The sequence below is a fragment of the Sycon ciliatum genome, chromosome 2 (assembly GCF_964019385.1).
Source record: "Sycon ciliatum chromosome 2, ocSycCili1.1, whole genome shotgun sequence".
Classification (NCBI taxonomy): domain Eukaryota; kingdom Metazoa; phylum Porifera; class Calcarea; order Leucosolenida; family Sycettidae; genus Sycon; species Sycon ciliatum.
In genome coordinates, this window is record NC_088644.1 from 44,767,783 (window position 1) to 44,781,740 (window position 13,958).

Genomic DNA, 13,958 nt, shown 5'->3' on the forward strand with positions numbered 1-13,958 from the left:
AGCAAAAATGAAGAAAGTCAAGTTCCATAACGTTTTCTTGTGACTGTCATCAGTGGAACGCCGTCACATAAAAATGTAATAACTAAAACACACACTTATATACATGTAGCTAATATGGTTTCAGGTAGAAATACAGCAGCTAACAAGTACAAAAAGCGAAGTTTGCACCTTTGCAATGTGTGAATAAAGTGTATGTGAGAAGAATTTCTACCTGAAACCATATTAGCTACATGTATATAAGTGTGTGTTTTAGTTATTACATTTTTATGTGACGGCGTTCCACTGATGACAGTCACAAGAAAACGTTATGGAACTTGACTTTCTTCATTTTTGCTGTTGTTATGAGTGCACAATTTATCTTATTTATTGCCATTTTACGACTATTGTCTCCTCGTCGATTGCTTAAATACTTTAAAAGGAGATACACTCGCGATCAGACGGAATGTCTGAATACCGTGCTTCGCAAGCGTTATGTTTGTAGGTGTATTGCGTTTAATGTGGCGTTTCTCAAACAATGCCTGGAGTTCGGTGTCTGTCCTGGCACCATCCAGAAGAGAGTACAGCGAGCAAAAGCGTACCAATCCCTTTCAATTGAAAGGACCTTCATCAAGGATGACATTGCGCGATCCACAGATACACTTGACAAGACACGAACTTCATTTAAACACCTCTACCGCGAGGCCCGAGGGTTTCTGTCGCAACATGACTTTCTTCGGTTTTCCATAGTTATATCAGAGAATGATGATAGGCTGCACACCCGACTAGTTACCAAGTATGATCAGAACATCAAGTGGCTTCGAAAGAAGCGCTTTGGTGCCATAACAATTGATACCAACACGATAATAAACCTGGCGAACATTCCACTTACCACTGTCCAACAAGAGCTACTATCTAGAGGCATAGATTTCGGCATACCACCAACATCAAACATGAAGGAGCAAGTACTTTGCGATTTTGAATTATTTTATCGCAAACTGCGTGATTTTGCACCAGTTTCTGAATCAAAGAAAATGGTGTGCGCAGCCACACTCCGTGCTGCGGCGGAAGAACATGCCGAGCAGGCCGCAGAACGACGGACATTTTCTCTCTCCCGCAAACACATGAAAGCTCGTGCAGAGCTAAAAAAGAACAATAGTATCATCATCACCCGACCGGATAAAGGTCGTGCAACCGTTATTATGACACGAGTTGACTACAATACTAAAATGGCTACAATACTAGTGGACGGGTCGAAATTTGTGAAACTCGGTTCGGTCTCAACACATGATAGAACATTGGTTAGGGAGAAAGAACTAGTGACATATCGTAAGAACCTCCGACATGCGAAAGACATATCAGAATCGGAGTTTTTTCGAATGAAGCCAATCGGTTCGGTGCGCCCTAGGATGTACGGCTTGCCGAAGATACACAAACCATCCTGCCCGCTCCGACCCATACTCTCCATGATAGGCTCGCCCCAGTACGCCATATCAAATTGGCTGTGCGGCATGATACAGCCGGTAGTAGACTACTATTGTAAGCATAATGTCAAGGACACTTTCCAGTTTGTGGAAATCCTTCGTGAAAATCCGATTCCAAAAACAGCCCATATGTGTTCTTTCGACGTTGTAAGCCTGTTTACAAACGTTCCACTAGACGAGACGATCGATATCTGTGCGCAGACACTCTACCATAATGATGATGACGTCGATGTCCCTTGGTTACGTGAGTCAGCGTTTCGACGTTTGATGTTGATGGTTACGAGTGGTGTCGAGTTTTCGTTCGGTGACGTGTGATGTACACGCAAACGGACGGGTGGCAATGGGGTCGCCGCTGGGTCCGGCACTAGCCAATGTCTTCGTTGGATATTGCGAGTCGAGAATGAATAAAGTAAAGTGGCCTCAGTTGTACGTTCGATTTGTGGACGACTCATTTACCTATTTCGAATCAAGACGTGACAGTGAAGCCTTTCTAACTGAACTGAATGATGTCCATCCTGCGCTGCGCTTCACATGTGAACACGAAGAATCCAGAAAATTGTCGTTTTTGGATGTCTTAGTCGAAAGGACGTGTGATGGTGTTGTCACATCGGTTTATTGTTTGCTATGTTCTCCCAACGTCGTGAGCGATCCCGTCTTTTATACCCTTCCAGGTACCCTGAAGGTCCTCCAGAGGAGAATTTATCTCCAGCAAAGCGTTGTTGTCCCGCTAAATTCGTCTCGAGACATATTCAGTGCTGATGAATGTAGAATGTTGAATCTGTGATAATTGTCGACGATGGAGAGAGAGAGGCTGATAGCCGCTGTCGCAGGGAGAGTGAAGCTGCTGGAAGTAACAATGGGGAGCCCGTTTGTATCATCTGAACAACCAGACTTCAAAGCAGCTTGACCAAATCGGAGGGTGCCTCGTTGCTTATCGTGAATATTACACCGACATGAATTACTACAAGTATACTGGTGAGTTTTTATCTTGTTTTGTTCGTATGCTAGTACTCTGGCCTGGAGTTCTCGTTAGCACATTCCTATTCCCTGGCGGTTTCTAAACATTCCGTTTAGTACTGAATACGTGATCAAGTATTCCGTTTTGGGTAGATGTGGAATTTGGACATGTATTTTATAAAAACATTCTATCATAAGTTGCCAAATAGAGAAATGTAGAGAAATGGTTGCCCAAATACAACAAAATTGATTCTGCAGTTCTACAACTTGTACTGAAATCCAGTCAAAGTAAAAATGATTCTTCATGACAGTTGGGGTCAATGAAATCTGATCCAGGCATAACGAATGGTGACGCCTGCCACCCCGGGAACGAATGCCCATTTGGTGGGGGATACCAAAGTACTCGAAAGTGGTGCGTGTTTCAATGTGGCATTTTGGAAGTTTTATATGATCTCTGGTCAATGCAACATACGATAGCCATCATGAATTCCATGCCTCGAACGCAACTCAGACCAGAATCGGCAGTTCCCTAAGTTAGATGCTTTATAATTCCATGGCCCCAGCCTTAGTTATACCGTAAAATCCCGCCAGAGCGCCCCTACCTCCTCAACGCTTCAGGTGGGGAGGGGCAGATGGGCGAGTCCTACTTGCCGCATTCAGTGCCACATGAAAAAGTACTCACCCTACGAAAACTGTTCGTGCATCTCGTACACCGACCAAAGGTCAAGAGCCAGGAGTAGAACAGATCCGAAAAACGCAGGGTTTTTGCGATCCCTGGTCAGGAGGGTGGGCACTGTTGCGTACATTTCCAACGGGGTCGAGCACACGTCTACAGTGCAGTACGGCATCACAGACTGCGACAGAGTCATACGAGGATACAATCAATCACGTCCCTGACAAGAAGTCAGGGAGGGGCGGATGGGAGAGACGGGGCGCTCTGGCGGGATTTTACGGTCGAGGTTTTTCTTGCTCATGATTCTTATAGTCGATAGGTTAATACTGATGGCCACAAACAACGGCAGTTCAAACTTCACTGATGTGTTCATGAGCTGAGAGATTTCTCTCCACTATTTCTGTGAATTATTATTTTTTATTTTATTTCTGTTGTGCACACAGGTCTGTCCAATATGCATTGACCGTATTGGGTATGGTATCTGCTCTGAGAAGGGAATCGCTGGAGCCACAGTCCAACTATACAGGCTTTCAAGAAACAGAGAGGAGCCATCTCTGCAAGCTGATACCTGATGTGTACCGACAGAATTCTCACGAGATACCTTTCGGACTACGTCTGGTGTATACTTCATAGTACTCCTTCGACTACGGTCTAGAATCAAGTCGACTGAAACAAGTTCAAACAACTCTGGCTTCAAACGAGCCGTCGATTAGACAAACAAAACATTCTCTCATATACTAGAGCACTCTGACAACTCATGACCTATTCCTAACGATTGCCACCGCTTATAAATATGTAGAGTGCTGATTGGAATGTGCTCACAATCTCAACAGTGCTATAATTATTTGAACAATGTGTTAAACTTATAATATTCCACTTTTCCTTCCATAAATGTATCCACATATAATCCACAGTGCTGCAAAGTTTCAGAGTTCTCAGGGTATCAAACAAAATTATTTCAAATACAGTTAAATTGTTCGTGGACATTATAGCGGAACTTGTAGTCCCCTGGTCCTTTTCTTTGCTATAAATTAATCCTTTGCTCTCTATATGTTGTAACCGCCGGCGAGTCCAACAGTGAAATTGTTAGTTCATATTTATAATGTGGGAGGGGGAGGGGGGGGGGTTGAACATATTTCTATATAAAGGGACCTGCAACTGTAATACCACAGTACAGTAGTACAGTAGCCAGCAAATATGTAGAAAACAGAAATGCATGTTACCATCATTGTACATGGACGGGCGCAGCAGGCCGAAGCTATCAGCCAGAACAGGATTTACAATCACCTAGAGATACTTGAGCTATTCAAGTATTCTCCGTGAACTGTCCCATTCCACAATGGTTCATGCCACCATTATTTCTGGTAGTATCCATGTGCATAATTCCAAGACCATCTCGGATTCTTCAGCAATTTGTGCCACGGCAAAAGACAACGCTTGACTCGGTCACTGGGGCTGTCAAACTTCCCATCACAAATGAACTTCAATTTCTCATCTGTTTCAAGTATGTGTACCGCCATGACTTGACCATGCTTCATCCACAGCTGGGCGAATATTGTGGCATTGAATTCCATAGCGCACCTTCTTTCTGCCATGCAGGAGTATGTTGAGAGAAGTGAACATATTTTTACTAAAAAACAACAGACACTGAAGAGGATAGCAATAGCCTTGGGTGAATTTCCTGCAGGTACACGTTGTTGGTAGGTCTACTGGTCCGTCTCCATATCGTCAAGTTCAGAAATCACCTGTACTACACTACACATCTTGTAGAAGGGATCCTGATCGAATAATTTCTGGTCATAAAATTCACTAAACTGAGGGCGAGACAAATAGTCAGTACTCCCCGATTCCGTCAAGCTGCTTTGAAGTCTGGATGCTCATGTGATGCTAACAAACTCCCCGTTGTTACTTCCAGCAGCTTCACTTTCCCTGCGACAGCGGCTATCAACCTCTCTCTCCATCGTCGACAATTATCACAGATTCAACATTCTACATTTATCAGCACTGCACTGGGTGAATAATCACTGAATATGTCTCAAGACGAATTTAGCGGATCAACAACGCTTTGCTGGAGATAAATTCTCCTCTGGAGGACCTTCAGGGTACCTGGAAGGATATAGAAGACGGGATCGCTCACGACGTTGAGAGAACATAGAAAACAACCTCCTCTTCGATTGAAAATTGGCCAAAAAGTATGCGAAATGTATGTGCGCAGATGCATTTCCACTGGCAAGCTAATCCCTCATTACGTCATCAGCGCTCGCTCGGCGAAATTCAAAAAGTCGTCTTCCTACTCGACTCGATCGCTTCTGGAGACTCGTTCTTGTTCGAGGGGTCTTCTCTTTCACCTACCTTCGTCTTGGCATCGAAAACTCGGCGTCGAAAATGAAGCCGGAGTGCCCCTTTAAATGCTTGTCTATGCCTGTGGCATGGTTATATTAATACACATGCGGTGCAAGAATTGGAGCAGCTGTTTCTGCGACCCTGCAGTTCTATTGTTGTTTTTGTGGTGTGTACGAGAGAGTCGAAAAGAAAAGTCTTTCTTTCAAATAAAAACGATATGCAACAAGCGCTTTACACAAAGCGTCTACAACTGTTCCCTTCTATCCAGTGCAGCAGATAATAATACTCACAGATATTATAGGTTTGTTCATCACGTATTCAGCAGTACTCTTTAAACACACAGGTATAATTACTATTCTCTGCGTTCAGTGGTGCAGTTGATCGTACGTAGGCTTCACAAGTGAACTAAATCAGTCAAAAGGAGGCTTTGCAGTTGATAATACTTACAGTGTTCGGAGGTTTGGTAGAACAGAGAACACACCGTCACTTAAATTCTGAATCTGATTATCGTGCAAATGTCTACAAACGACAAAGCACAAAGACAATGTTGTTCTTGCATAGTTCCGGGTAGTGCACAAAACACTGAGTCTAGACTGTAGTGGTTCTAATCTATAAGGCCGAATCATGACCCTGTTTTCAGGTATAACCTAGACTCCTAACCACAACATGATTCATATGCAACTGGGTTAGGTTGCACACTTCACATACACCACTGTAACATTATAGTTTCCGTCATTTTTCTTCTATTGTCAAGCATGAGGTTTGTTGCAAAGCTAAGAAAACGCAATTTGAAAAATTACTTTGACACTGCAGAAAAATAACTAACCACCCAAGCATGAAAAATATACTGGCTTGAATTGTACAAATTGCGTGAGAACTGAATATGACGTTAAACAGTATACCTACGGCCGCAACCACACTACGTAAAAATCACAGTACAAATTTTCATGCATATCTCAGTACAAGTCGGTACGCAACCACACTACACTTTTCGGTCTGCATAGATGACGTTTTCACGCGAACAGCACGTGACGTTGTCGTACCAAAGCGTGTGCCATGCGCTGAAAAAGACCTGGAAATTCAAAAACAATGCTGATGCTGATGCTATGTACGACGACCAGGTACAAAAACAAAGTTGTACACAGGAGATGGAGCGCGAAAACGACGAAAACGACAAACGTGGCTTTCTACAGGGGTGCGCCAGTTGCTGAAAACCTACAAAGCGCATTTTGCATTTCGCACGCGTCGGCATGACGATTTCTACTGTAATGCAGTTTGTACGTGATTTTGTACCTAGTGTGGTTGCAGCCTAAACGGGGACTTCCCCAGGGACTCATAGTCTTTGTTGGATCATGGCGTTAGAAAAAGGTACAAAAAACCAGTTTTTTTATGGTTCGTTTAGTTAACATTTTGTTATGTTGGCAACCCCCTTTTTTGTTAGATACATGAAGAAATGGAGCAGAAATAACAGAAGTGCGTGCTGTTGAGTTCGAAACAGGACGACTGACGACACATTATCCAGACATTACAACGGGAACAGGTAGGTTGGGGGAACGACATTTATTATAGACTAGACAAGAGACCAAGACGAACGAAACGACTACATTGAAGAGTGAGAAAAGAGAGAGGAAGAGATCAAATCTGAACGGCAAGATAAAGGGCCTGGGTAGCTATGGCAAATATGGGCGCGCAAGTAGCTACCCAGGCCAACGGAACAAAAGGAGATAAAAGGTGAGTACATAAGTGCATGCAGGCCAGCTAGAAAAGGTACGGGAGGAGGTACCTAACATACCACCCCTCCATGAAACAAAATCCCGCGTCCTCGCGGAGAGAAAAAAAGAGGAAATATTTTTCTTAAAATGACTGGAGGAGAAAAAAAACACACACACATACTGCACGCGCGCACGGATCTCACGAAAGTGTGTACTAAATGCACTACAGATCATTCCTGTACTACTTATAGTGTGTAATAACTATTGGAGTTTGACGAGGAACATGAATTACTAGTATTTTGCACGGCTAATACAGCCTAGTTACACTTTTGCTAAACATCCAAAAATTAGAGCGTGGCTCACCATGATCGGACCCCTAACTTGGTAATGTTTTACTAACACACGCGCGCGCACACACTACAAAAAAATTCACGAAAATAAATTTGACGAAGAAGCATACAAAAAAAGGAAAGAGAGAAAGGTAGCTGACCTGCATGGCTTGAACGAGACTAGACGATGTTGGCGTAGGAGAGACGAGGTTGATAGAGACGAGACGAGGTTGGCGTAGGAGAGACGAGACTGACATGGACGAGACGAGGTTGACATAGACGAGACGAATGGCGGTTGAGGACGACTGGGCATGGGATGATCTCAGGGCCGTGGGTCGATCAATAATCGGGCGCCAATGTTGAGTTCGAAACAGGACGACTGACGACACATTATCCACACATTACAACGGGAACAGGTAGGTTGGGGGAACGACATTTATTATAGACGACGAGACAAGAGACCAAGACGAACGAAACGACTACATTGAAGAGTGAGAAAAGAGAGAGGAAGAGATCAAGTCTGAACGGCAAGATAAAGGGCCTGGGTAGCTATGGCAAATATGGGCGCGCAAGTAGCTACCCAGGCCAACGGAACAAAATGAGACAAAAGGTGAGTACGTAAGTGCATGCAGGCCAGCTAGAAAAGGTACGGGAGGAGGTACCTAACAGTGCTATAAGGTTGAAGGTTCTGAAAATTTTAATATAGCTATGAATAGTATGAAGGCCGCAGACATCACGCAACTACGTTACTTGTTTGACATGTATTTACTGTGTATTTGATAACAAAAATATTATTGAAAACCCATAATCGATTTTCTTGTTCCTATCATCAGTGGGAAAAATACGGAACTAAGGATACAACCAAAGAAACTGAAGTTAAATACTGTAAATAGAAAGGTGTTAGAAATAACAAGATACAAGTGATAATATTTTTGTTATAAAAGTACACAGTAAATACATGTCAAACAATTAACGTAGTTGCCTGATGTCAGCGGCCTTCATCCTATTCATAAAAATAAAAATAAATTCACGGTTCGCGTCAGACTCGGTTTCTCTATACAGAGGCCGAGTTTTCCGCATCCGTAGGAACGCCACCACCCTTCAAGGATCAAGGCGCAGATGCAGCTCCTAAAGCGGTGGGAGGTGAGTAGATCAGTTCACCAACATGTGGTCAAAGACCAAAAATCCCATTCACTGCATCCATGGCAGGCAGGCATAGTGAGATGGTCTAAGACCATGATTGAGAAACAGAGGGTACCAGGTTCAAGTCCTCCTTGAAAGCGGAAGGATTTTTTCCAGCCGTGCTGCGACCCACAGTTAATTGGGAACTCGTGGCCTGGCACGAGGAAAACATGGATCCTATTCATAGCTATATTAAAATTATTATCTCCACGTAGATTATTTGTTCTGAAAATTTCAATGCTTTTCAAGTAGAATCTGTCATTGTTTTTAGAGAATTATCCACAAAGGGCGAATGACTCACGGATTCAATTAGTAATCTTTTAAGGGCATAATTATAAAATCGGTTGTGGCGACAAACGCGATTAGGCCGGCTGCAGGGACGCCGTAATGTCGCACTCGCCCCAGCACCATTCAAACCCTTTGGCAGTTCACGGCACGAACTTCAACAAAGCCCCGTGAATGTGTACCAGGGGAAGGCTAGACACCATGTCTCTAGGCATCAATAGGCATCGTATGAAAAGCCAGTCAATAGCACTAAAGAGCAAAAGCCTTTGTCACGGTTCGGTTTCACTCGCGCACCGGGCCCGAGCTGCCATCACAAACAAACGCCGGGCGCGAGCTGGCAGCACAAACAAACACCGTACTCACACGAAACCGTTGGGCCAACGGATGGCCACAGCCATCAAAAACAGGAACAAACCCATCCACGGCTCTTTCTCTTGCTAGCTGTGCTGCTGCGTGCATCCAACTGTTTTGCAATTTCTTTCTTCCTTGTTGCAATTTCTTGGTGAGATTTGAAATTTCCAAAGTTCTGCAGTCGTAGGAGATCCTGAGCCGTCACCATGAGCTCCGTGCCATCACTTTCCGATCTCCGCCAACTCAAAGTCGACGGAGTTGAAACTCGACTGCGAGAACTGGGGCTTTCTTGCTCAGGCAATTTTAGAGCCCAGGTGAGCCGTCTGCATGAGCATTTGTCGGCCCAGGCAAGAAACAAAGCTAATAGGGCTTGAAAGTGATGACGTCAAAACGGCCAGGGAGTACTAAGTTGACATCAGATTTCTATTTTGGATCCACTAAGGTGTGACTTTGCTATTGACTCAGTATGTGGGTGCATAGCAACCTACTCATGTCGTATGCAGGGGTGACTTTTACTTCGCCACCAGTTGTAACCCCGCCCCCAGTAGCCAAATCAGTCAGTTTCACTGGTTACATCACCTTGCTGAGAGTAAGACGGCTTGAGATGTGCTTGGATCAATACAAAAACTGGATCCAAGTGGATCCAATTTTTGAATTTTTGAAATTGTTGCTATGCTGTGACGTAGCCCTTTCAAGCCCTATTCTACGAGCCAGGTCGCAAAAAAGACCACGCTTCCGGCGGGCTAGTCCTGCGTCAGCCCCGGCCACTCAAAGCCCCGCGGCCGCGACCCAGCCTGACTCGTCGCCTGCGTTCACGTCGCAGCAATCTGCCGAGATCTCCCGAGCCGTGCAAGATGCAGTGGCGTCCTGCATGACGTCATTGACAACATCGATGGGTCTACCGGTGGTACCTCCACATGCACAGCCAACAGTAGCAGCAGCAACAGCAGCACAGCGGGCTGGTCCAGTCTCTGACGGTGATGTTGTGGTGCCTGAGCATGAATATGTCCAGCCTTCACTGGCTTCAGCACTAAGACCAGACCAGGAGAGTCTCTTCCTGGACGGCGATTTGCTCGCCCCAGAGCGTCCACCATCCATCCCATTGCCTGCCCTCAGCGACCATCTCACGGACAAGATTATCAAACGTGAGTACGTTGATTTTGGTAGGGTACTGGGGGAGCTGGCTTTTGATACGAGCATGGGTCTGGACAGTGGGTTCAGCCTGCAGGGGACGGGGGACCACATCACCCTTGTGCCATCTGCCATGTCGTCGTCATCCCGTCTAAAGAAAGTTGTAGACTTGACATTGTGGTCGGAGGCGTTCTCAGCCTTCGCCCAAGTAGCCCTCCACCACGACCCCGGCAGAGGTCCGGAATTATTCAAGTATCAAAGCACAATCGTGAAAGCGGCCGCACGCTATACATTCGGTGCGTGGTCCGGCTTCGACATGTCGTTCCGTGCAAGAGCTGCACGCAGCAAATCTAGCCTTGCCACGTCAGATCCGGAACTCTGGTCGGAGTGGTTTACAAACTCCATCCTGCCTCCCTGCCGTCACTGCAACCGGCAAGGTTATTTAGCAGTTCGCTGCCCCCGCGCCCGTAGCCTAGCTTCACTGTCTGAAGGGCCCGCAGCCAAACGCCCCTTTCCGGCACAGCGGTCAGGGGCTACCGCTCAGCCAAACGCCCCAGCTGTCTGCCGCGACTACACGTCAGGCGAAATAGCACGTCATAGTACATTTGAGATCAGCGGGAAGAAGATGACGACGTCCACTAATTTAGTATTTGTGCACACGAATCTGCTGTGTGTGTGACTCTGTGTGTCAGCTATGATATCATCTTCTGTGGTTCCATGCCTAGCATGTATGTCTGGACCATCCTGCAAAGTTTGAATGACGTAGGTTGAGCGGTCGCTCCGCGAAACACACTTTTTGAAATTCTCTTCATAGTATATTTTCCACCATTGAAATTTCGAATTTCTTCAAAAAAAGTGCTGAGAGGAGTGGCTTGCAACCTCGATATGGCTTGCTCCAGGCATGCTTTGGAGCCATCTTCTGTTGAAGTAGTGGCGGGGATCTGCCCTGCAACTGCTACAACAAAAAATGATTCGATCTGAGAAAGGGTGAGACCGCGAATCTCGGTTGAATATTGAGTATTTCAAGCCTTTTCACGACGAAGATGGAGTTCTTTTTGGAGATGGACGTCGCGGCAAAGGACATGGTGTCCGACTTCTGGCGTCTGGTGAAGCCAGGGATCATTTGTCCAGTCAGGTCGGCAGCCTAACCGTCGGTAAGCTTGTGTTTGGATCCCGTTCTGCTCGATGTGGTAGATCACAAACAATTTGATATCGCACAAATTGATCTCAGCATCGTGCGTACGGTATTTTATATTCAGAAAATCCCAAAGTGTCTCTGTGTGGCCGTCCTATGCCACGAGAAACTCCAATCATCCTCCGATGTCCTCTGCCTTCATGATTGAATGTCCACTTCGTTTGAACAACGAACACAACAATTGAGGACGGCTTTGCAATGAAAAATACAGCTATACTGGAGCTGAAAAAAAGAAGAAAAAATGTGCTCAGGATGAGACTCGAGTACACGCATACTCTCCCAGCAGGAGAAACGCAAATTTTTGTGAAAAATGCGTGTCGCCGACTGACCAGTAATTTCGCCTGACGACCAAGGCCGCTGCCAACGCGCAGCCTGTCGCTACGGCCACCAGTGCAGCACATGCTTTGGCAGCCACCCCACCAAGTCATGCCCAGGAAAACCAGCCGCCACCAGCCGCGACCAATAGCTCGCAGTGGCCCAGCTTGGAGACTCGGTCACTCCAGTCACTCACCAATAACTCTACACTCACCCAGGCCAATAGCACTCACACACTCTTACCGGCTGCTCACATCTCTCCTACACGCACCCTCGCTCACGAGCCAATCCGTTTGCACACGCCTGTAACCCCCATAAGCGTTCCTTACCTGCATGACGCTTTGTGTAAGCATCCTGATCCGGCTTTTGCCTCATTCGTAATACATTCTTTGTCTTATGGGTTCGATGTTGGGTTTGCTGGTCCCCGTACCTTCCGAGTCTCTCGTAATCTCAAATCAGCGATTGAGCACCCGGACATTGTCGATGCTGCCATCGGTCGTGAAATTGCCGCAGGTCGCATGGCCGGTCCCTACCAAGAGCCCCCCTTCCCACTTATACAGGTCTCCGGTTTGGATGTGGTACCCAAGAAGTCACGGTCGGTGCAAAAATGGCGCTTGATTATGCATCTGTCAGCACCACAGGGCCACTCAGTGAACGATGGTATCCTTGTCGACAAATTCTCTGTACAGTACTGTTCCGTCGACGACGGCGTAAATCTCGCACGGTCCCTCGGCCGCGGCTGCCATCTGTGGAAGGTCGACCTCCAAGACGCATTTCGCATTTGTCCAGTACGGAAATAGGACTGGGAACTATTATGCCTGTTCTGGCGCGGGCAATATTACGTAGACAAATGCCTACCCTTCGGCCTTCGCTCATCACCGTCGCTGTTTAACAAAGTCGCAGATGCCCTCCAGTGGGTCATGTCGCAACTTCGACGTAGCCCCAGTCATCCACTACTTAGACGACTACCTTGGTGGAGCGACGGACTCTATCGGCGCGCAGCACCAGCTTGACCGTGCCCTGGTAGCCTGCCACGACTTGGGCTTCCCGGTCAATCCGAAAAAGGTGGAAGGCCCTAGTACAACCCTGACATTCCTCGGTGTCATGCTGGACACAGAGCGCTTCGAAATCCGCCTACCATCCGACAAGTTAGAAGACCTTCTCATTGCCCTCAAGGCTTGGCAACATACCCGCCCTACCGCCCGCAAGTCTGAATTGTTGTCCCTGATAGGTCACCTCAGCTTTGTCTGCAAGGCGGTCCCTGCGGGCCGCATGTTTCTGCGCCGCCTCATTGATCTCAGCACGACGGTCCCGAATCCAAATGATTACATCAGAATCACAGAAGACGCCAAAGCAGACATCCAGTGGTGGCTTGACTTCCTCCCTGCCTGGAGTGGCGTCGCCTTCTTCCTGGAACCCACGTGGTCAGCCGCCGCTGATATGGACCTCTACACGGACGCATGTAGAGCCATTGGCTATGGTGCTTTCTTCGCCGGCCAGTGGCTCCAACACCGGTGGCAGAGGCACCAATCCCAGAGATCCATCGCGTGGATGGAGCTCTTTGCCATCGTGGCCGCAGCATCCACATGGGCACCGCAGCTGCATCTGAAGCGCATCCGCTTCCACTGCGACAACCGTAGCGTATGCGACATCTGGCTCCGCTCACGCACAAAGTGCCACCCCGCCCGACTTTATGGCGCTTGTACGCACTTTGTTTGCCATTGCTGCCCGACACAACTTTCACGTCATAGTCTCCCACATCCCCGGCACTGACAATGCGATTGCTGACTCTCTGTCTCGGTTTCAGATGGCCCGATTTCGCCGACTGGCACCCACAGCACAAGAAACGCCATCTCCGGTGCCCGAGAGCACCTACTCCCTCTGATGGTGGAGGGTCAGGCCTACCAGTGGCTAGGCCTGTCAGCGTCCACACGTGCCACATACGCGACAGCCTGGAAACGACTGCACCAATTCTGCCAACTAGTTGGCACCAAGGCGATTACAGACACCATCATGCTGGTGTTT

The 13,958-nt window shown here is 47.0% G+C and overlaps 1 protein-coding gene across 1 annotated transcript in view; it reads right to left on the minus strand.

The window, feature by feature from the left end:
* Positions 1-13,958, minus strand: part of LOC135810260 (leucine-rich repeat-containing protein 15-like) — a 342,979-nt gene that overhangs the window by 273,481 nt on the left and 55,540 nt on the right. Inside the window, exon 8 of the mRNA XM_065323740.1 lies at positions 5,881-5,952. Coding sequence (XP_065179812.1) covers positions 5,881-5,952 — 72 coding nt within the window. The remainder of the gene's footprint in view (positions 1-5,880; positions 5,953-13,958) is intronic.